At 38.3% G+C, this 23,922-nt stretch overlaps 1 protein-coding gene across 1 annotated transcript in view; it reads left to right on the top strand.

The window, feature by feature from the left end:
* Adamts12 (ADAM metallopeptidase with thrombospondin type 1 motif 12) overlaps window positions 1–23,922 on the top strand; it is a 220,095-nt gene that overhangs the window by 98,976 nt on the left and 97,197 nt on the right. The window contains exons 4-5 of the mRNA XM_090332079.1: window positions 14,827–15,023; window positions 15,937–16,020. Coding sequence (XP_090188205.1) covers window positions 14,827–15,023; window positions 15,937–16,020 — 281 coding nt within the window. The remainder of the gene's footprint in view (window positions 1–14,826; window positions 15,024–15,936; window positions 16,021–23,922) is intronic.

Raw genomic sequence — 23,922 nt, forward strand, 5'->3', positions numbered from 1 at the left:
AGAAAGCCTACAGAGTGGGAGAAGATCTTCACTAACCATACAACAGACAAAGGTCTCATATCTAAAATATATGAACAGCTCAAAAAATTGACTCACTCCAAAACTAATCTCCAGAGAAACAACCATCCCATTAAAAGATGGGCCAAAGACTTAGTCTTCTCTGAAGAAGAAATAAAAATGGCCTACAGACACATGAAGAGATGTTCAACATCTCTGGCCATAAAAGAAATGCAAATCAAAACAACTTTAAGATTCCACATCACTCCAGTTAGAATGGCCATGATCAAGAAATCTAATAATAGATGCTGGCGGGGATGTAACGAGGAGGGATCACTACTACACTGTTGGTGGGAGTGCAAACTCATTCAACCACTATGGAAATCAGTATGGCAGTTCCTCAAAAGACTAAACATAGAGCTTCCCTATGACCCAGCAATTCCACTACTTGGCATTTACCCAATCCTCCAGAAACAAGGACATACTAAATCCACTAGCACAACAATATTCATTGCAGCACTATTTACCATAGCAAAGATCTGGAACCAACTTAGATGTCCCTCAGTTGATGAGTGGATCAAAAAGATGTGGTATTTGTACACAATGGAATTCTATGCTGCTGTCAGAAAGAACGACGTCTCCCCATTTGTAAGGAAATGGAAAGACTTAGAAAAAATCATATTAAGTGAAGTAAGCCAGACTCAAAGGAACATAGGCTCAATGGTTTCCCTCATTTGTCATAATCAGTAGAAACTTGGGCTCTACTAGCAGACATTTACAATAGAGCAAAGCCTAGATACATAAGGCCATGTAGTATGACATTAAATGAAAGGACCTCTAGGATATAGAAACAAAAGCCATTTTCTTAGGAGAAAAGCACTGAAGTGTAAAACCCAAACACCTCTTCATAGATACACAAAATAAAATACAGAATGTAAAGAACAAGGACCCCTTTTTAATCTGTCCTATCTATATTAGATGACTCTGTATTTTTGGATACCTTATATATGGAGTATACACAAACACACCTGAGGGAAGATGAGAGAAGGGCATAGACTCAGTGGAAAATAGGTGACAAAATCCAGCAGTGGGGCCCATTAGTGGCATTAGACACTGATGAAACAACTAAACAAAGCAAGGGCAGTGATGGAAGGGAGAGAATGAGAGAGGAAAGAAATTACTGAAACCCTAAAAAAAAAGGAAGAAAGATACAGAACACCCCATCTGGAAGAAATGGTTTTATTGTCAATGTTTGAAGAGTTAAACATTTTGTTTCTATGTAAGACTAGAAGTTTCTGTATTTTTCAACATTTATAAACTTTGTAGCTTAGAACGAGGAGGCTTAGTATTATAAAAGTAAAAAAAAAAAAAGAGAGAGAAAACAAAAGACATGTAATGAGTGATTGTTGTCCTTAATGTACTGTGTTATCTCTCATCTCTTTTGCTGTCCCTTGGTTATCTCATATTGTTACAGTATTTCACCTTGTTATCTGATATATTGTATATATGCTTATTTGGTTGTTTGAAATTGGATAGGGAAGGGAGGAAAACAATATGAGGGGTGGGGGTGGGGAGAGGGAAATGGGGACCAAGACATGAGAAAGGGTATCAATGTTTGTGAAGTAATGCACCTTCTATCTGGTCAATATAATGTAACCCTTCTATTAAATACAATAAAAATATATGGAAAAAAATAAAATAAAGAGATTGTGACTAAATATTACTATGCCACAGTAATGTGAAATATATGTAACTACCTAATCTCAATTTTTAAAAACTCTCGTGTCTATTTTTTGCAGTTCATTTTACTAAACATTATTTTATACGATTGCATGCACACGGCTATTGTGCTTTGTGATCCTCTCCTAAGAATATTCTTCTTTAGTCTCACTGTGTGAATGTTTAGAGTCCTTTTTATTTTATTGTGTCCAAGTGTCTTTCAGAGGTTATTATCAGTGGTTGTCATGCTCCTTTGAGTTGACATTCACAGGGAAACTAAATAAAATGACAGGGATGTTTTAGTATTTGTGACTATTTCCATCTCATTTGAAATGGTTTATGGCAGACTCCAGGAAGTATGTGCTTCCTATTTTCCAGTTGAGTCCCTACAGGTTATGCCTTTTCATTTACAGTGTATCTGGGATGCTAGACTTCACCAGGCCTAGACTGCTAACTCTGAGTGTGGTTTCTTTGACATGATAAGGCTACGAGGTTTGTGATCATTGTACGGGTGACAATCTCAATGCTCCTTTGGCCTGGCCTTGGTGAGCTTGTTTATGTTGTTTAATTTTATAGTTTAAAGTTCTTAAATCTGATGAGTGCCTCTCCATAATTCTAGATGTTAAAATTTGAGGGACTCCCGCTGATTCAAAGCTGTTCCTAAGAACTACCCTTTGCTTACTGGTTGAGTTGTCAGTGCTGAGAAGAAAAGTAATATTGGTCTGTATCGCCATGTTGGACATGAACGGCCTCACCAGGTCACACTCAACAGAGGCAGGATTAGCAGATCACACATAGCGGAACTTGACTGTCCTTCTCGCACTGAGAAGTCTAAGGCAGGAAGATCCTGAGTTTGAAGACAGCTTGGGCTACCTAGTGAGGTCCTGTCTCAAAACCAGCAAACAAAACAGAAAGTACTGAGATTTGGAAAGGAAAAATAGCCTTACCTCACCAGAAGAATCAGAATTTCTGCTGATGGCTAGATGTTAAGAAGACTCTGGAGTCGTTTTCCTCACAGGTGACAGCCCAGCCAGAATTTTCTTAAATAGGATAATTTATTTGATTAGCTTCATCCTTTTGTTTTAAATTATCAGTGCACATATGTATAATTTCCTGATGTGAGACTGTACCACAAACCCTGCTGTTATGATGCTTTTTTCTTTCTCTCACCCAAATTCTATTCCTCAAACACCACTAAATTAGGAATTCAGTTTCCAACATACAAACATGGGGGACATATTTGAGCAATAGCACATGTATATGCTGCATTTTGTTTATTTCTTCACCCATTATTTATGGACAGGGAGTTGTTTTTTTTAATCAATTTCTTAGGAATGAATGATATGTATTTCTCTCTCCCATTCTCCCTCAATCCCTCCATTTCTCCCACAAACTTGGCTAGTTATCTGTTTCTTCTTTCCAAACTCTATGCTTTTATCAACACATTTGTTTCACTGTAAATTCTCAGTCCCCAAAGGAAAACACTCAAAACAAATATGTCCACATGTCAAAATTGGGCAGATCTTGTTTTCCGAAGTAAGTAATCATCTGTGAGTAAGGCCCTCTCCTACCTTCAGAGTTTAGGGGATCTAATATAGAACCAGGCATCTCTGATGAAGTTCTAGAACTTCTTGGAGCTCATGAAAGAAAATGGAACTGTGGCTAGTTTTCCTTTTATCCACTTTGTTGTATTTTTTATATGTATAGTTAGAAAAGTACTGATTTTATAATTAGAAGATAAATTATTTTAACATATTATGAAAAATGCTTTTAGATTCTTAACCACAGCTTTGTAATTTAATTGCATACTTTTTTCTGAGTTTCTTCTCTAATTCTCTTATTAAAGTTTATCCCTTTATCAGAACAATCGCAACCTGTTCTCTCTATCTAAAAATGCTTCCTTAGCAAAGCAACTGTAATTGCTACCTCATTAGGCTGTTCATTCATATCTTGTTTCACCAAAAGCAGAAAAAATAGACTTAGGGATAAATGTAAAATCAAGGGAAGAAAAGGAATTACTTCAATAAAGCATCCATTCTTCTAAGAAGGCATGTGGCTGGAAAATAAAGCCAAAATTTCTACTAAGGAACTATAGACCTTGATGCATAAAGGAAGAGACTGATGTTTGAGAACGAGATGAGCACATTTCTAGGAGAGTGACAGGATAGTGATTTTGAGGAAAACCAAGCCGTATTAGGGCCAAGATGGCAGCCACCACCACATGAAGTAATGAAGCACTTAATATGTTTCTTATCCAGATCAGAATGTGCTGCACACAAAAAATACATACTGGGTTCCAAAAATGCATTATGAGGGCCGGGAGTTTGGCCTAGTGGTTAAAGTGCTTGCCTAGCATGCACGAAGACCCGGGTTCGATTCCTCGGTACCACATACATAGAAAAAAGCCAGAAGTGATGCTGAGGCTCAAGTGGTAGAGCTCTAGCCTCGAGAAAGTCCAAGGACAGTGCTCAGGCCCGGAGCTCAAGCCCAGGACTGGCAAAAAAAATGCATTATGAAAATTAGCACAAGCCATCACATTAATAATTTTCATTGATTGCATGTTATGATAATAATTTTTGAATACCTCGAGTAAAGAAAATTACTAAAATTAACTCGCCCATTTATTTTTCCACCCTTGGTTGCTAGAAGATTGTATATGACTTAAATTTGTGGCTGACATTCTATTTTTATCGCATAGTACTTGTTTAGAGCTCAAGATGCTCAGCTATTATACCACAGTCTCCTAGTTATTTGCTGTCTTAGTTAAAATCTGACTCAGGTTTTCTGAAAGGAAAGGAGCTAAGCCTAATACCATATAATAGAGTCACAACATACTTTTGTTTTCTTCAATCCTACTTGCAATGGAAAAGACAAAGGGCATAACCGGTCAAAACTCAAAGAAAAAAACCTTTTTTCTGTCTTTGTAGCTAATAATTACTTAATGCTGATTAGGAAGAACCGTATCATTAAACAGCCTGGCTGCCTCATCCTGCCTTATCCTGTAAAATGATTAGAACATGCAGACATATTTGTTTGGGGTGTTCTACTTTTGGAGACTAGGAATTTGACGGGGTGTGGGGGCAGGACAAATACATTAAGAAATATGTTAAGAAGAAACGATTCACTTGCCAAGTTGACCTTTGGCTCAGTAAGCCTTGAATTGGATGACGTGTTCCTTGAATTAATGTGGGGGCCTTTAAGGACCGTTGGGAAAAGATCATGTCAGTGCTTGTGGCAGTTGGGCCTCCCATCAGAGTCAAACCATGACTATCAGCTTGTGGGCTTGGGAGTCTCAGGTTGAGGTCCTGGTCTGCATAGCCTTGCTACTTCTCTCTGTGAGTAATTTTCTCTGGCTACAAAACACTCTTGTTAGAACTGTCCTGATAATGGCTACTCTTCTGGTCTTTGTCACTGGTCTTTAAAATACAATCTGTCATTCTGGCAGTAACTCCACCGCAGAGTGAGGTAGAGAGACAATGAGACTCTCAGGGACCTGCCCAGGGCCCTCAGGGACCTTCTTTAGAATCTGATCTCTCATCCTTGGTGACTGAGCTGCACTGTGTCCTTGAACTTCCCACAAGGCCTTTGCTGGATCCAAGAGCCTGCCACATTAACAATGTGCTTATCACCAGCTGTTTAAGGGTACCTCAGTACTCATAGATTTGTTTTCTTCTAGGTTCTCTGGAGCAACCACCTTTGTTACTGTCCCAAATGTGGGCTCCAAATAATTAATTTTTGATGAATAAATGGTAAAAGTTATTTATTAGAAGAGGGAATAGCACTGTCTCTGTTTGACTTACTGCTTTACATGTTACTTTATACCTATAAATAAATATTAACCAAACAAACCCATGTATTCACTCTCCAAGTACTTACTGCATATTTGAAAGCCTCCAGTCTCTGTTCTGGAAAAAAAGAAAGGCAAGAAGGTAGAGATGGAGGAAAAGGGGAAGAAAGGAGGGAAGACAGGAAAGGAAAGGAGAAGTTAAGAGAGGAGAACGGTAGGAGGAAGTCACAAGAAGAGAAGAAACCAGCAGAACAGAAACAAGAACAACAAACCTCAAAAAAAGAAAATGAAAAATGCAGATAGCAGAAGTCTTCCAAATGAGCTGGGCGCGGTGGCTCACGCCTGTCATCCTAGCGACTCAGGAGGCTGAGATCTGAGGATCAAGGTTCAAAGTCAGCCTGGGCATGAAGGTCCATGAGACTCTTACCTCCAATTAACCCGTAGAAAACTGGAAGTGGCGCTGTGGTTCAATGTGGCAAAGTTAGAAACTTGAGCTGAAGAGCTCAGGGACAGTGCCCAGGCTCAAAGTTCAAGCCCCATGAATGACCCCCCAAATTTTTTTTGGATCTAAACTGTCCTCCAAAAGCTCTGAGATGGAAACTTGGTACCCAAGGCAGCAGTGTTCAGAGGTGGGGCCTTTGGGAAGTGATTGGATCATGCGTCTCTGACCTCATCAATGAGTCAGTCCATCAATGACTTTGTAGCTTGATGGGTATTGGAATGTGGTGGAAACTCCCGGAACAGGGTTTAGGTGGAGCTAGTGGGTGATTAGGAGTGAGACTTTGAAGATGTATTTTTGTCCCTGGCTTCTTTCTCTCTTTTTTTTTTTTCCCAGCCACCATGAAGAGTGATCATCTGTGCTCCATCACATGCTTCACACCGCGATGTTTCTTCTGTTTTACTACAGCCCTAAAAGCAAAGGAGATATGAATTTGTGAGCCAAAATAAACTTTCTCCCTTTTAAGTTGTTTGTCTTAGGTGTTTTGACATAGTGATGTAAAGCTAACACAGGAGTGAACTACAAATTAAGTAAAACCATCCAAACAAAAAATACCTCACAGAAGAAAAATATAAGAGAATGTACTTCCCATTTGCGTGTGTGTGTGTGTGTGTGTGTGTGTGTGTGTGTGTGTGTGTGTGTACAGGACCTTGAATTCAAGGCCAGGCCAACTTCCTGCTGGTTAAGTGTCACATGATCTTTCTTGTCCAGCCTGGTGTCAAGCCATGATCCTTAGATCTCAGCCTCTTGAGTAACTAGGATTACAGGCATGAAGCACCAGCACTCAGGTGAAAAGTATTTATTATAACCTAGGTTTTGCGAGGGAAAGGGCTATAGATTTCAGGAGAAAAGCAGCATTTTGGAAGCTGGGTGAATATAAATAGTGTATTTATAATAAATAATATATTTATAATTGGCACATATCAAGTTTATATGAATCAAGAGTGGTAAAAGGATAGTAAATATACGCACATATACATAGATTCCCATATGTCAGTAACAGAAGTTAAACAATCTCTTTCACCTTTCCTCAAACATAGAATCTTACCGCAGTATAATCATTTTGTTGCTTTTTGCTGAAAGACCAGGCAGATAATTTAAGATAATAAATTGTTTGTACTTTTAGCTTTCAGCTTGATTATCGCTTTCTTGCAAAAGGAATATTGATGCTACAGGATGCTCCATTTCTGAGGAAATCTGGGGATATGGGAAAAGCTAAAACTGATTTATATTCTGTAATAAAGTTGATGAAATGAGATATTAAGAGATTATATGTGAATGAAGGCAGTGGTGAGGTAGAACTCACAAAGAGATTGAATCTTGAAACTCAGGTTTCTTCTTAACAAACATGCTATGTCTTTGAGGAGATTGTCACCCAGGATTGTCTTGCTTCACTTAAGAATAGACTTGAACTAAGGTTCTCAAGTGTGAGTAGTATTACCTCCCCTCCTCTCTTGACCATGCCTTTGTTTAGAGATCTCTTAAAACCACCAACATGGGATTCATAGATTCATTTTCTTGGAACCAGAATAAAGCATATGATCTTCCTGAATATTCTAGCTCTGGCTGAGAAATGTTTTCCTGTACTGCTATACAGTTTAGATACTAAATAGGGAATCACTGTTTATTGATATGCTGCACACTGACCTAAGGATGGGCCAATTGGCCATTCTGAGAAGAAAACAGCCAACCCTTGGGGAATCTGAGAAGAGATAGCATCCATAAAACTGAAGGGGGTAGTGTGCTATTCAGAACATGTGCATTTATTTAAAAATATACATTGAGTGCAAAGAACTATTTTAGGTCCTTGGGATGCAGAGTGAACAAAGCAGACAAAATTCTACTCTAGTTGAATAAATGTGACTTTCTTTTCTTTATGTTTAAGTAACACTTGAAGATAAAAATGTCTAGTATTTTATCTCCACAATCATCAGTAATTTAGTCTCCTCTTAGGATCAGTCATGAATCTTGTCCTATTCTCTTCCTTCTTTCTTGTACAAATCAGGATAGAAGGAGAAGAAAAGGAGGACCCGTTCTCTTCCTTTAAGTAAGTCCTCAAAGTTGTATGTGGCAATTGGGAGATTTATATTATTAGTTGACTAAGTTAAGCAAACTTAACATCTTCACAGATTCTAGCAGCAAAGAAGGCTAGGAAATTTTGTCTTTATTTTAAGAATCCCGTATTCCCAGAGGAAAATCAAGGAAGAAGAGGGGACAAATAATTGACAGAAATAAGGAGCCAGGCTGTTCAAGAGCCTGTTTGACTATTGTAGCCTCTTTCAAGCATAGTAGAAAAGCATCCATCCATACAGACAGTTGGGTTATGGGAAGACAGACAACTGGAAAGCACATGTCTAGGGGTGCAGAGGGGAGCTCAATTGGTAGGGTATTTGCCTAGAGTATTTGCTTAGTACTTGCCTAGGCCCTGAGTTGAAATCCAAGTATCCCACTCCTCCACAAGAAAACAAATAAAACCAATTGGCTTCAGGTCCATATGAACATTTGAAAAAGCTTTCAAATATTTTATTGTACTTATTGAACATGCTGTACTATAGAGTTCAATTTTCTACTGCCAGCATGTATAAGGTAGGGATATGGAATTCTAACGTGGACCATTTTGGAAGGTATGCTAAAAGTAAGGACCAACTTTAAATAAATATTAATATGGGCCCATATTCATCCATCCTCATCTCATCATGGATGGAAGTGAGCCCAGTGTTAGCTTTCCACTAACAAATTCCTGAGTTGATTCATGTAGAAAAAAAAAGAAAAAGACAACTTCTCTTTCATTCTCCTAGTCTTCCGGTGGGACTACTTAAATAATAGGAAATTTTACCCAAGGTAGAAACAGGAGAGAACCCTAAGAGAAAAGTATCAGTTACTAGAAGAAACAGGGACCCCAGATTCTGATTTCCATTCCATGGCTAATAAATAAGGTATTTTTCCTTTATTCCCATACAGATTTCAGCTTTTATAATCTGAAGAATCTTTAGCCATCTTTTAAATTTTAACTACTTTTGAACTGCCTTGAGCCAGTAATATGCCAGGAACACTAGGTAGGCATGGATAGAAATTCTGAAAACAAAGCGAGATTCACTGTGGAGAGTTTTGTGGACAGCATTCCCAGAATCCCACTTGATGATTTACAATGTGAGTGGTCCTGTGCAAACTGGTAGAAAGGTAACTGCAGGATGTTTTAAACAAGTGAGATCAATGTAAGTTCACTGTAGAGGACTGAAATTTCCCATGGTGCCTTGCATGAATTGAGTTTACTCGACAGCCCTGGTCACCAAGCTATAGTCAGTGTGTCAAGAGTTCAGTCAATGTTTACGCAAGTTTGGAGTTGGTTGACAATCTAGCGAAACTTGTGTTTCTTCTGCCCCCAGTTACCCTCTCCACATCTGTTCTTCAGTGTAAGCCCCATACATCAGCACATTTTCTTTTTCAGAAGGGAAGGAAGAGAGAGGACACATGTGGGGTTAGATCTCAAATCACTGCAATTGCTTCTCATCACAACAGCAGTAAATGCAATGGATAATTTATGAAATAACAATGCGTCTAATTGTTCCAAAATATTCTCATCTCATTCTGATCATTGGTATTCTCAAGGGATCTTGAAATGTCCTTTTCACTTACCCTGGGTTTAATGTTGTTCAGTAAAGTTTCACAAGCTCCAACAATTCCCTCCTCTTTAGTGACCTACTCTGAATAAAATCAGGGCAGTGTCAGGCAGAACTGGACATGTCTTGGGGATTATTTTTTATTTATCTTATTTTCTTTGCACACCCCCAACCCTGGCCATACTTGCTTTTGGCATCTACTAGCTAAGGTCCTGTTGTTTCACTTGTTTATCTTTAGGCAGCTGTATTTACTTCAATCGTGGCCAGTTTTGAGAAATGGATAGTCTGTTACCTAAGTATAAACATATTTTTGGTTCACAGTGAATTAAACTAACTTTCTTAGGAAGGAAAATGGGCTTCCTAGCTTATTTTTGGGTTTAAATGTGCTCTAAGCCAGCTTGAGGAAACAGGTGCCTTGGGTACTTCTGCTTGCTCAGCCACTGATATAGTTAGATAGGCACATGAATGCCAACATGTAACCTTGCTATGGAAGGCTGCTGTGCACTGCCTGCCAAAAAGGTGGTCTAGTTGAAAATATGAAGGGACAGCAAACTGCTGTTGCTGATTCATAGGCAGTGGAAAGGTGTGCTTGCTCAACTCAGAGAACACTAGCGATGGAAGTGGTCTCATCCTGTAGTTTAAGGCTGTGCCCTGAGGAATCTCCTTTAGGATTCATCCTCTATGTCTCGTCATTGCTGCCACTTTAGGGATCTAATTCATACTTTTCTTTGAAGAAATGAATTCATAAGTAAAATGCATTTTAAAACTGGGAATTAAATTTGACTTTCTCATTAGACAGAAAAGGGTCCAAGGTCAAATGGTTTGCAAGTATCACAAACTGTTTGGGGCAGACCCATACAGACAAGGAATGAATAACAGTAGTAGCCCTGAAAGCCCATACCAGCCCTAGATATCCTCCTAATTTTATTTTGGTCCCATCTTTCCAGGCACAAACTCTGGTCCAGGACTTTTTTCCTAAGTGGTGTTTACTGAATTTATAAAAGAAGCAAACAGTGTCACCTCAAAGAAACATCTAACATTAAAGGATCACATAGTACTTATTGGCCTTCTCCTCAAGACTACCATCTTTGGGGTAGATGTCCTCCAAGCATGGCTTCAAATGGTGAGGACTGGATTGCTAGGTCTCAGCTGCTCTTTGCTCTAGTTTCTTCCCCAGATAATCTTTACATACTGATTCTTTTTGCTCCAGAGTTTCCAGGCAGCTGATGCCAGGAACCCACCCACCCTTATTTCCATGCCACCAAATAAAGAACAACCAACCTCCTCACCTACAGTACTTGTTCTGCTGCTTATAGTCTGTGAGCTTTAGAACAAATTATTCTCTCTGAGAACCTTTATTTTCTAGAAGTGATGATCATAAGATTTGCCTCTTATTATTATTATAAGAATAAAATAACTTACTGACTTCAAAAGAATATTTAGGAATGGAGTAATGTCATTCTTTCTGATAGAGACAGGGTTTCATTGTGTAATTTATCACATTTTCTTGATCCATTTGTCCACTGAGGGGCATCTGGGTTGATCCCATATCTTAGCTATGGTAAGATGAACATGGTGCTTTAGTGTGCTCTAGTTTGTGATCATTTGGATAAATGCCCAGCTCATAATGAAATAAAAACACCTGGAAAAATTGGAAACAAGAGAGTTTAAATAAATATATATATACATATGTATATATTATTGTCAGTGTGATGTATAGGGGGCTTACAGTTATATTCATCAGGTAGTGATTATATTACTTCTTGAATATTGATAGCCCTTCCCAGGTTTTTCTCCTACTTTCTCTCCCCCCTCACCCTTAAGTTGTAAAGCTCATTTTCAACATATTGTCTTGTGAATATCGCTGTTAAATTGGTTCACCTTTTGTCCTTTGTCTCATCATCTTGTTTTTCCCCTTCTCTTCCAAGAAGGTTTTCTTAATTGTGCTATTTGTGGTTCTCTTTTCTTCTTTTTTTTTTCTCTTTTGATGCTGTTTTTGATTTCTGTACCTTTGTCTTATATGTAAGTGTTTGTGGAGTGAAAAAGGAAGCACAGAAATGGTGGCAGAAAGGGTGAATCAATTCAGTAGGCTGCTCACTAGACTCTAGAAATGAACTTAGAGCTTGTGGGTGGGGAGGGAATGTTGAGAGGGGAAAAATTGAGAGAAAATGAGAGAGGGTGACAGTGATCACCATGCTCGCTTTCCTATGATTCTTGGTCCTACGCCAAGCACACTTTTATCCAGGTGTGACCTCTGTCTTCTGTGGAGGACAATAAAGTCTGAGAAATCAACTGAGAAGGCTGGGCTACTCAACAGAGTCCTAAACAAGAGAGGAACTTGTGTGGGAAAGGAAAGTCATGGGTTGTGCTGTCTTCCCCAGGGATCTCTTTTTTCTTAGTGTGCTAGGCATTGCCTAGGCAGCTCAGTGGATGCTGGGCAACTGTCTGAATTCCCCTCATTCAGGTACAGGAAAGTCAGTCCCTGGTTAGCATGGGAAATTGTCCTTACTTAAACTCTCCATTTGGCTAGAGTTCTCTCTTTTGAAACAAACCCTTCCCAGTTTCCGTGTGGAGAATTGTCTAATTGAAACAAGTCATAACATAGGAAAAATAAACAATTTTTTCAGTCCTTCCTCCCTTGTGGTTCAAAAATCAGTTCCAATTCATTCACCTGCACAGCAGGCATGAATTGGGTGCCACTCTGTCAAGCAGGTAACAAGAGTACAGGTATGTTCTTGTGGCCCAATAGCTGCCTAGAGCTTAATTAGAAGGTTCTGCAATCACAGAACCTTTGCAATATTTCCCAAAACCATACCTGCCCAGAAGAGGAGCTTAAACAGGGAAACTTCCCAGACTGATAGCAGGCTTATTCATTGCGCAATGGAGATAGATATATAGGGCTGGCTTCTTAGATTTTCCAGAATTGCTTAGCAGAAGTATTTCCTGGGTCAAAAATCTGGAATAATTGCATCAAACTCAACAGGGTCAGCCAAATAAAATGCATCCTCTCTTCCACAATCCCACCAGGATCCAGTTCAAGGCCTCCCATTTCTGCTGTGCTTCTGGAACTTTAGATCATGGAACTCATATGTCTTCCCAGGAATTATTTGAATCCAGACAATGACTTTTTTTCACATATTCTTGATGTATCCCTCATGATTCTGTTCCACATATTAATTACTTTTTTTGCCTCAGTTCGTCTGACAGAGGAGTTGGTGGAGGAGGGGTATTGCCCCTTTTGTGCACTTCTTTGTGGTTGCTGAGTTAGGTGACTTGGCTAGATCCAGGGTATGTTGTTCACAGCATGACTTGGGGGAAATTATCTGATCTCCTTGACCTCAATTTCTTGATCTATGTTATAGTAATAGTAGCCTTTCTCTCATGGAATCATTGGCTTGATTAAATGAGGCATGAGGTCTATATACTTAGCACAGGACTGGAAAACTTCCACATGTCCTTGCAGTAACTTTTGTAGAAAGTTTAAAATATACATGTGTATTTATCTGATCCCATCCCTCATGTCTACATTTCTTCTTATTTGACCAAGTAATTTGCTCATTTAATGGAACAAAAGGAAAGTAATTTAATGGTGTCCTTTGAAAGAAAAAGACCTCTTATCTTCATTAGCTAGGGTTGCTAAAATATCATGAACAACTGGGTTTCTTTCTTATTTCTTCTTTCTTTCATTTCTTTCTTGCTTTCCTTTCTTCCTTTTTTCTTTTTCATTCCTTCTTTCTCCTTTCTTGTGTTATTTTTGTTTAATAGATTTTAGTATTAAATACAGAAAAAAGAATATCAATTATTCATAAGGTATAAAGACAAGTGATACAATAACTTGAGATAAAATTGTTTAAAGAAACAGAATGAAAGTATATATGTACTAGACTCTTGGAGAAGAACTGCAGAAACTTAGAAACTGTGGGTTGAACATTTGGAGCTTTCGTAGGGAACTCACACTGGTTCCTGGCTTTATTCTAGAATTTTGGTAATGATTCCTACCCAGTTTTCTTCATAATTTGTATCTTCCTGTAGATTTTAACTTCCCAATCATGATCCTTACATACCAAGTCTTTTTCATATTGAAATTTGGTGCTCACCTTAATAATTGTCTTGTGTTGGGTGTCCAGCTTTTCTTCCACTTCTTAAAAGAGAATGCTCATATAATTCCTAAGTTTTCTAACTTACATATTCTCCAGGTTTATGCAGCTTTATCCTGTGGGATACAACATGACACTTATGTAAAATGCTTTTGTATAGGACAAATAGCTGAATGGATTGTATGACTTTGCTTGATTCTTTTTTTCTTTTTGCCAGTCCTGGGCTGGAACTCAGGGCATGAGCACTGCCCTTGGGTTTTCTCAAGGCTGGAACCCTACCACTTGAGCCACAACACCACTTCCGGCTTTGTGTGTGTATGTGGTACTGAGGAATCGAACCCAGGTGTTTGTGCATGCTAGGCAAGCACTCTACCACTCGGCCAAACTCCCAGCCCTTGTTGTTTGATTTTTAAACATTCTGTATATCAATTTCAATATTTGAAAAATGAAGGGAAAAATATATGCTTTACACATTTATGAGAATAAGCAACTTGGCATTGAAAAGCCAGGTATAGGTCCTTGCCCAGGTTATACAACAAATAACTGAGAAGAAAATGACAGTTTTCATTCTTGTTGGGAGCTTTCATGTTTTTCATGCTTCATGTTTTATAATTTATATAAACATATACAATATGGATTTATATGCCTGTTTTCGGTATCTAAATAATTCAGTATATAAAACCATGTATATAAAGTATTGATATAACACATCATAATATATATAATTGCTGTTTGAGACAAGGTCTTAGTATTTGATAAGAAAAACACAGGTTGGAAGAAAGATACCCTCTTCAAGTTCTAGGCTGTCCTTGAACTTGCTGTCTTCCTGCTTCAACCATCTGAATGCTAGCATTACAGGCATATGTTATGATGCATAATTTAAAATATTTTCAATAGTGAAAGAAATATTTAATGATCTAGGTAATTGTTATTTTAAGTGAATACTTTTTAAAACTCCCAATAAGACTCAAATCTGAGGTATTTCACTGCTGTGTTCTTCTATTCCACTCATGTATCTAAGGACATCCCCGTGGAATCTTTACAATATAGTGGATAATGTAGAGTGTGAATACAGAAGTACCCTACTATTTTCTACTTAATATTCAGACAGCATCTCCAGCTCTGAGAAGCAGGAGCTACAACGAGAAAAATGGGAGAGGAGCCATTTGCCAAGCAGAAGTCTCTCTCGGCGCTCCATAAGCAAGGAGAGATGGGTGGAGACTCTGGTGGTGGCTGACACGAAGATGGTTGAGTATCATGGCAGTGAGAACGTGGAGTCCTACATTCTAACCATCATGAACATGGTATGTGGAGACGGCAGGTGGAAGCAGAGGGAGAGGGCAGATGGTGAACAGATCTCATTTGGAATGACCTTGGTCCTAACAAAACATTGTGCATAATAGCATACTGTATATTATATAAAAACATATAACTAGCTATTGGTGGCTTGTATATTTTATTCCCAGCACAAGGGATTCTTGGAATATGGCAAGTTCAAGGTCAACCTAGGCTTCATAGCAAGGCCCTGTATCAAAAAATCAGGAATCAAGGAAATAAGAGTGACAAGAGGAGAAAAGAGCGTATTTTGTCTTTTTAACACATAGTAACATAGACACATATTCACACTTGTGTGAGTCTATGAGTCTGTTTCCTGCCTAACAGTGGCAGGACAAATTAGTCCTTTTTTTAAGGTGTGAATCAAGGGGAAATTTGGTAATTTATCACTTGATATTTATCAGGTATTGAGTAAGTGAGGCACTACCACTTGACATTAGTATACCGATGAGTAAAGGGAGACAGATGGATGGGATAAGATTCTAAAATTGCAATCTCTAATTTCCAGAATTGTGACCTCTAATTTCAAGATTCTTTTTGTTATTATTGATGTATTTTACCTTCCCAGAGAGGGTGTTTGACTTGTGGAGGTGGGAAAAGGTTTTTCCCTGAATAACTAATCAGGAAAAGGAAAGATCCTGGGCTAGTGAAAAGGCCAAGAAAAGAAAGGCATCAGTGTTTCAAGCATTCAGCCAGTCAATCATCGTGAATGAGTGTCTTTAAATCTTATCATGTTACTTGAGATTCACTTTTCTTTGAATTGCACAGAATTCATGAGCTAGAAGAATATGTTTAATTACATTATAGTTCATTTTCTTCCCTGGGAATAGGTATATATGATACAGTCATGTCAAGCTACTAATTTTCTAGTTTTGCTTCTAGGTCACTGGATTGTTCCATAACCCAAGCATTGGTAATGCAATTCACATTGTTGTGGTTCGGCTCATTCTACTTGAAGAAGAGGAGGTAAGGAACAACTTTCCCTCTACTCCAGTCTTAGGGTCAGTATTTTCTCATTTCTTATTTTCTTATTTTTTAGGAGAGCTCTTGATAAACATGAAAATGCTTTCCAAATAGGTGTTTAGAATCCCTGCATGAAGGAAGATATTGTTTCTGTGTTATTTTCTTGGGAGTCTATTTATAATGAGAACTGGAGAAGATTTCATATATATATATATATATATATTTGTGTATATATATTTGTATATATTGTTGAAACCATCTGATTTTCATTGAATCTGGTATCATAAAAGCAAGGATTGTGTAGAGAAGTCACTAAGAATGTCTCCCAGTGGAAGTAAAGTAACTTTATTCTCACTTTTCTCAAATATTCATGTATTTGCTGAGACTTCCGATTGATATCTGAACCTAGAACACTTGGTTGGGTTTCTGATGCCCCCGGATGTCCACATACTTCCTTGGAAGCTTGAATTGGATGTGTCATATCACATCCATTTAGTCCTAGAATCTGAAATCTTGAATCATCTCAATTTTTCCTCTCTTCACTCTTAAATTACTATCATATCCCTTTCTGTAAGTGCTGCTACTATGGATTTAACCAGTTGTGTCAATAGAGGAGTCATTCTTGATTTTTTGGTCTTATCTTTCAAATTCAGCAGTGATCTTTGCCCATGGTCTATTGTCTCTACAGTTATTTCCTTGGTTTAGGCCTTATCATATTGCAGCAAACTTCCCAGTGTTTTTTCTATTTTTCAGCTTTGCCTCTAAAATTCATTCTCGACAGCCCGAGAATGAACTGAGTTTCACAACTGCAAAAAAATAAATAAATAAAATTTTAATAGCATTCTGTTTCTTTTATAATAAACTTCATTCTTCTTGCACTCATAGAGGTTTTCACGATGTTATTACATGAAATAACAATATTGTTTTCATGTTGTCTCCATTCAGCTTTACAGTTTTACTTGCTCTCTGATCTTTGTTAAAATGCCATATACAGAGACAGGCAACAGCACATTTGGTTTGGCTACCATCTCTCTTGTTTCCAGTTTAAGCATTTTCTTTCTTTCTTTCTTTCTTTCTTTCTTTCTTTCTTTCTTTCTTTCTTTCTTTCTTTCTTTCTTTTAGCACGGGGGTGGGGTCAGTCATGGGGCTTGAATTCTGGGCCTGGGTATTGTCCCTGAGCTCAAGGCTACGACCCTACCGTTTGAGCCACTGTGTCACTTCTGGTTTTCTGGTGGTTAATTGGATATTAGAGTCTCACAGACTTTCCTGCCTGGGCTGGCTTTGAACTTCAATCCTCAGATCTCAGCCTCCTGAGAAGCTAAGATTACAGGCGTGAGCCACTGGCTTAATCATTTCCTTCTAGTACAAGATTTTCATTCTTCCAATATTAATGATGTGTTCATTGTCTCTCATATACAAAGAATCAGATTAAACACAAAATCAATGATCATGTAGGTATCTATGGTCTCACAAAATGAGTCCACAGACATAGAGGGAGAAGTGAAATGGCAAAGATTTATTGATAAAAATGATAAGCAGAGCTCTTGCAGATGGGAGGATTCCTACAGAAGGCTGCTGGAGTGCATTGTTCGGGGGTTGATAACGTGTCTCTCTGAGAGACCTACTTGACTCTCAAGACAATTGGACAGCCTGTAGGCTATAGCAGTCCTCAGACCCAGGAGGCTCCAGCCAGCCTGCACAAGCTCTCCAGGGGTGGTTTAGCTCTTTTGATTGGATGTCCATTCCCATTCACACTTCCGGAGTCCAGTCAGCCCCTGTTCATGTGCAAGTCTCCCAGGTGCAGTAGGCCATGATGTGATACCAAGAGGCTCATGCACAACTGCTCAAGGCCGTGGTGGTGTGACAGCAGCCGCTCACATGCTTGATTCCCCAAGACCATGGTGAGAAACTGCAACCTATGTGGATTTTCCCTTATTGTCTTGCCAGGTTCCTTTTTTTAAAAAAAAAAGAGGCTTGAAAGCCTACAGATATGGCACAATAATTGAGTATGTGTCTCATAAAGCCCTGGATTAGATCCCTAGAATTGGAGTGAAGAAGATAGGATAGAGAAAAGGATGGTATGCATGTGATTTTGGATGAAGCTGAGCAGACCCCAGGTAGTTATAGTATTCAGGAGTGGGGCCTGAGGCCACCAGTCTGGCTTGAAATAAAGAGGAATAGGGATCATAAGCAAGAGGAGTATGACTGCATTTGGGGAGAATTTACTCCTGAATGACTTAACGTTGGGTTAGGTCTGGAGCTAAAAACCTGTTGATTTTAAAAATTAAGGTTCTTGTTGGGTGCTGATGGCTCACGCCAGTAGTCCTAGCTACTCCAGAGGCTGAGATCTGAGAATCACTGTTCAAAGCCAGCCTGGGCACAAAAGTCTGGAAGACTCTTATCTGCAATTAATTGCCAGAAAACAAGAGTGGTGCTGTGGCTCAAGTGGTAGAGCTAATGCCCTAAACTGAAAATCTCAGGGACAATGCCCAGACTCAGAGTTCAAGCCCCATGTCCCACCCAAAAGAAAAAATAACAGAAAGAAAGAAATTGTGTATGAGAAGTAATGTACCTACTATCTGGTGAATGTAACTGTAACCCCTCTATATATTACCTTGATAATAAAAAATTAAATGAAAAAAAATTAAAAAAGGAAGAAATTTTCATCCTTCCTGCTAATGTGTGGGCCTGTAATATCCTATCTAATTATTGTTCTTTCAGGGTAAATGCAAAAATTATTGACAAGAAAGTTTCAGAGCACTGGGCATGGTGGCTCATGCCTATAATCCTAGCTACTCAGGAAGCTGAGATCTGAGGATCTTGGTTCAAAGCCAGCCCCAGCACCAAAGAATGTAAGACTCATCTCCAATTAACCTCTAAAAAACCAGAAGTGGGGCTATGGATCAAAGAGTAGGGTGGTAGCCTTGAGCTGAAGAGCTCAGGGGCAGCACCCAGGCACCCAGGCCCAGAGTACAAGAGTAAAACATGCTTGTGTCTTAAGCTCATGATTTTAGCTACTTGCCTGGTGATTTTCTTCCAGTAGCCCAAGGTTGGCTGGCAGAGTGTGGGCATATTGCACACCAAATCAAAAGCTGCTACCCAGAATTCCCAAGGCATTTTTCATTATAAGAAGTGTACACAGAGAAAACAATTTTATAACAAAAGTCATGTTTGTAAAAATCATTTCCTCTGTTGCATTTGTGTCCATTCCCATGAGCTGTGTCTAATTTCCTCCAGTCCAGCTCGCTGTCCCATAAGGTCATATACTCAATTGTATAGGAAAGTGAAGTGGGAAATGAATTGGACTAGTTTGAGAAGATGGGATGAGAAAAAAAATGAGTAAGTGCAGTATCTATTTTCACTTGCAAAAAAAAAATAAGAAAAAACTGTATGAGGAGTTTGTTTTGACAAACTCAAATAATAATCAAGTTGTTTCATGAAAATGCTTAACACAGTTTTTGCCTATCTATTGGTAGAGAGCATAACTTCTTTAAAGTCCTTTTGTATTTTGTGTGCTTAGGGCCATATGTCTGATAATTTGGGTTTTTTTTAAGATTAGGATTTTCTTTATTTTTATTTTTAATTTAATTTAATTTAATTGTAAAGGTGATGTACAGAAGGGTTATGGTTACATAAATAAGTTAATAAGTACGTATCTTTTTGGACAGTGTTACCTCCTCTCTCATTTTCTCCCACTTTCTCTCTAGCGGATAGTTTTAACACGTAACTGATAACCATTGCCAAGGCTACTTTGACCAAGTGCACCCAAGAAACTAAATGGCCATGTGTCCTTGAATTTAACATCTGTATGACAGAGCAAGAGACTAAGGGGACAAGGAAAATGTCCAACGATGTAAATGAAAGTTCTGTGTGCTGAGTACCCAGTTGCAATGATGAGATATGCAGTTCAAGGCATGTTTGCTTTGCTTGGAAGAGGATCCTAGAAAAAAAAGTGGAAAGAAAGCAAAAAAGGTTTTGAGAATCGATTTCAGGCTGTAAATAAGCATATGTTTGCCTGCACATGTACATATATACATATGTTTACATATGCATTTCTCATCAATGACTATCCCTTAAGTTTTTCCAGAATTGTTCTTAGGGATATTAAAGGAGAACCAGGAAGAAAGAATAGATCCTCTGTATCTGTCTGTCTGTCTGTCTATCTATTATCTATTTATCTATCTGTCTGTCTATCTATCTGTTAGGACTGGGGTTTGAGCCCCAGCTGCTGGGCTGATTGCTCTACCACTTGAGCCACATTTTCAGACCTGCTATTTCTAGTTTGAGGCTGACCTCAAACTGTGATCTACAGACTGCAGCTTCCTGAATAGCTAGGATTACAGACATGCGCCACTGGCACAGCCATCTCTTTGCCTTCCAGCTTTGTTCTTTCTTTGTGCTTCTTCTTCAATAATCCTACTGCTAGAAAATCTCACAGCTGTGTAGACCTGGCTCATATACTTAGGTACCCCAAACCTGACTGTCTAGAACTAGAAAGGGCCTGTTTTCAGGCTAATGTGATGATGGATGTTAATGCTTGAAGGAAAAATGAGCCTCTTGAAAGAGAGACAGAGAACTTTATTTTACCTCCATGTATGAAGTGAGTTTCATGTGTCTAGCTCTCCTTCTTTGCGCATCTCACATGGATGCTGTGCAGGCAGTGCTAAGAAGCCCCAACACAAGCAAACACTAGTTCTTTAAAGTAAGCTGAATTGACTTATTTTTGCCCCGGGGTGGGGAGCGATTACTTCATTTGTTCTGAACTGTAAAGAAATCATTCATCTTCTTGAAAGGACAACTATCAGCCAAGGCTATTTGTTGTATAACATACTTGAAAAGAGAAAAGGCTGCCAGTACCCTTGCTCAGATTTTGTACAGAAACACAAGAGACCTGTGGGGAATTGACTACCCATTATTACAGGTAATTGGATTATTATTCCAGAGTTTTCTATCTAACCTCAAAATTCTGACCTTGCTGTCTTTCTTGCCTCTAGTCAGTAGGTGTTTCCTTGTTACAGACTCACACAAAATCCGTCCTCAATCCAATCTCCACTTTTTTCCTGTCTCAGTCCATATATTCTGAATCTTTTCTCCAGCCTTTCATGGGTGGGTGGTTAAGAGCCTCAGTCTGTACTTGTGTATCTGGATGTATGCAATGTTTGAAAAATGAGAGAAATAAACCCCAGGATTGTTCGTAGGGATGTTGAGGAGAAAAATAGGCACCAACTTTGATAGTCTAACCTTGTGAAGCACATACTATGGGAACCAGGTATGTATAAGATATATTCATAGGAATCTTATGGTGGTGAGGGGGCAAGGAAAGTTCCCTGGAAACGCTCCATTGAGTTATACAGAAAGAATGGAAGGTAAATAGATTGAATGGGGAGAAACGAGTAAAGTATCTTAGGAAAAGAATTCTTTTAAAGAAAGGATGCTGAAAAGCAGCACAATGTAGGAGTATGTGTTCTGGGGAAGTGCTGATGCAGACAAGTGTTTGTTGCTCGAACATAAACTGAGAAATTGCAAATGATAGATGAATTGTCTGGATGGGGCTGGGAGCATGGTCCAGTTGGTAAAGCACTAGCCAGTGAGTAAAAGCATTAGGTATCAAATTCAGGTCCCACTCTTGAACAAAAGAGAGAAGGGGGGGGAGAGAGAGAAACTAAACAAAAAAAGAACTATCTACAGTTTAAGATTTTGTACTTCCTAGAAGTTGTATAGCTTTATATTTTCTATTTAAATGGGTGGTTGATTTTCAGTTGATATTTTCGTTAAGCCTATGACAGTCTAGTTCCTTATCTAGTCATTCATTCATTCCCTACCTAAATAGTCAAATAGCACTTCTTGGTAGTACTATGTTTGTGTTAAATTGGAATAATATCTGCAGAGTATGAATGTTCAGCTGCAAACCAGCAATGAAATTGACACAATTAATGACTCAATACCTGGATTTTAATCTTTCACTGCAGGTTCTTTAATACAAAATTCTTGCTTTTCTCCCAATATTAATGATGACCTTTGACCTTTAGCTTAATTCCAAAAATGCAGAATAAATGCTATATTTGTTCAAGCTAAAGCTCAACAAGCCTACAATTAGAAACTTATTGAATAATGATACTCAAATGAAATTTATTCTTAGGTCATGGTATTTGCATTTTAAGTACACATAACATAATTGCATATCCATCAGGATTCACAGGCATCACATCGGTGCTTAGCATATGATTTATTGTAGAAGGTGTCATGGGTTGGGTTTATAGAAAGTCTCACAGGGAAGAGCTCACCATCTTCTGTGGGCAAGGCCAAGGCCAAGATGCAAAGAACTCCATGGTATAGCTCTTGTAGCATATAAAAGAATGCACTGTGGTAGAAAGCAAAACAACAACAACAAAAAAAACTGGAAGAATAAAATGTATTCTTCTTTTTGGAGAATAAGTTTAGAAACAACCATAATAATATAAGACCTGTAAAGTGTTTTGATTCTATGAACATAAGGTCATGTTCAACCTCTTTTGTTCTAAAGCTTATATTTACTATATTGATTTTAGGTCATCATCATCATTCATCAAATGAATGTAAATTCCTGTTCTTGGTTTATGTCTCTTTTTCAAGATGGGTGTTTCATTTTTTTCATCGTTATAGTGTAGCATTTGTTGGTTTACATGACATTTACATTTTATTTTTCCTTCCTATTGACTATAAATGTAAAATCTCTCTCCTTATTAGTTCCATTATCTCTCTGCAATGTCCCTTAAAACTATAAGTAGAAAAGGCTCTTATTTCATATTCTTTGTTTTCTATGCATAAACCTATTTCTCTCCCTCCCCCCCACATCCAGAGTACACACACAGTGTCATTTCTCTTATGTGGGCTGAATCCTTTCTTTCCATGCTGTCTTTGTTGTTTAACTTCTTTGTACATGTAGCAGAGAATTATTCTTGGATTAAATTGATTTGATTTCTCATTTTTGAGTATTTTAATTTTAAAAATTAACTTCTTGCTATACAAACTATAACTTTTTCTACTAAGCAAAAATAGGGACGATCACTTTAATCATAATCAGTAATTAATAGGCCTCAATTTTCTTCTTGATGTGGCTGGCCATTTCTCAAAAATCTTTAATTTGTTTCTTTTGATCTTAATTTTAAAGTCCTCTAAGGTTAAGAAAAATGCTGATTTACTGCACTTGTAATTTGACATAGTTGGGTGATACTCTATTGTTCACTTTCTTTCAGTGAGGCCTACGGGAATCTTGTCAGATCCACCTTGTTAAAATCTAATTAGGCTTTTTTTAAATGCTTTTCTTAGTACTATCTACTGTCTACTTACCATCTACCTACAGCAAAAGCAGAGTTACTACCATTACATATTTCATTATTGTTTTGGTCTGGATACCTTTTATTTTGAACTGGGTTCCAGTTTCTGTCTCTAGCTCCTTAATTAAAGGGAAAACTTGTACTGCTACTGAATCAACTGTTTGTCATTGGTTTTCATTGTGTAAAGAGTGTGGAAGTTACATGTGAGACCCGACTTACATGGCAAGGGACAAGAGCAAACCTATTACCTGTGAAAAGAGGCCTGGCTAAAATATATACCAAGACCTCTTTTTAAACCAAAGCAGAAGGCCCACATAGCTCAGAACACAAGTATCACCACTTCTTGGTGCCTGGAATGAGATTTTATCGCGTTGAACTCGCTTCCTACAAATACTGTAGTAAAAGTTATTGACAAGTGCAGTAGGTGGCGACATTGGATGGAGAAAAGTCTTTCAAGGAAATCTTAAGGATTTCTGAAGAGTTCCTTTTGAGCTTCCTTATCTTGCTTCTAATTGAGAGTGTGGCTTTTCTGCAGTTGCCAAGTGCAATTCCAGTTCAAATGACAGATGCCAGGAATTAATGAGAACTT

Source organism: Megascapheus bottae, chromosome 4 (assembly GCF_031878675.1).
Source record: "Megascapheus bottae isolate mThoBot1 chromosome 4, mThoBot2.hap1, whole genome shotgun sequence".
Taxonomy (NCBI): domain Eukaryota; kingdom Metazoa; phylum Chordata; class Mammalia; order Rodentia; family Geomyidae; genus Megascapheus; species Megascapheus bottae.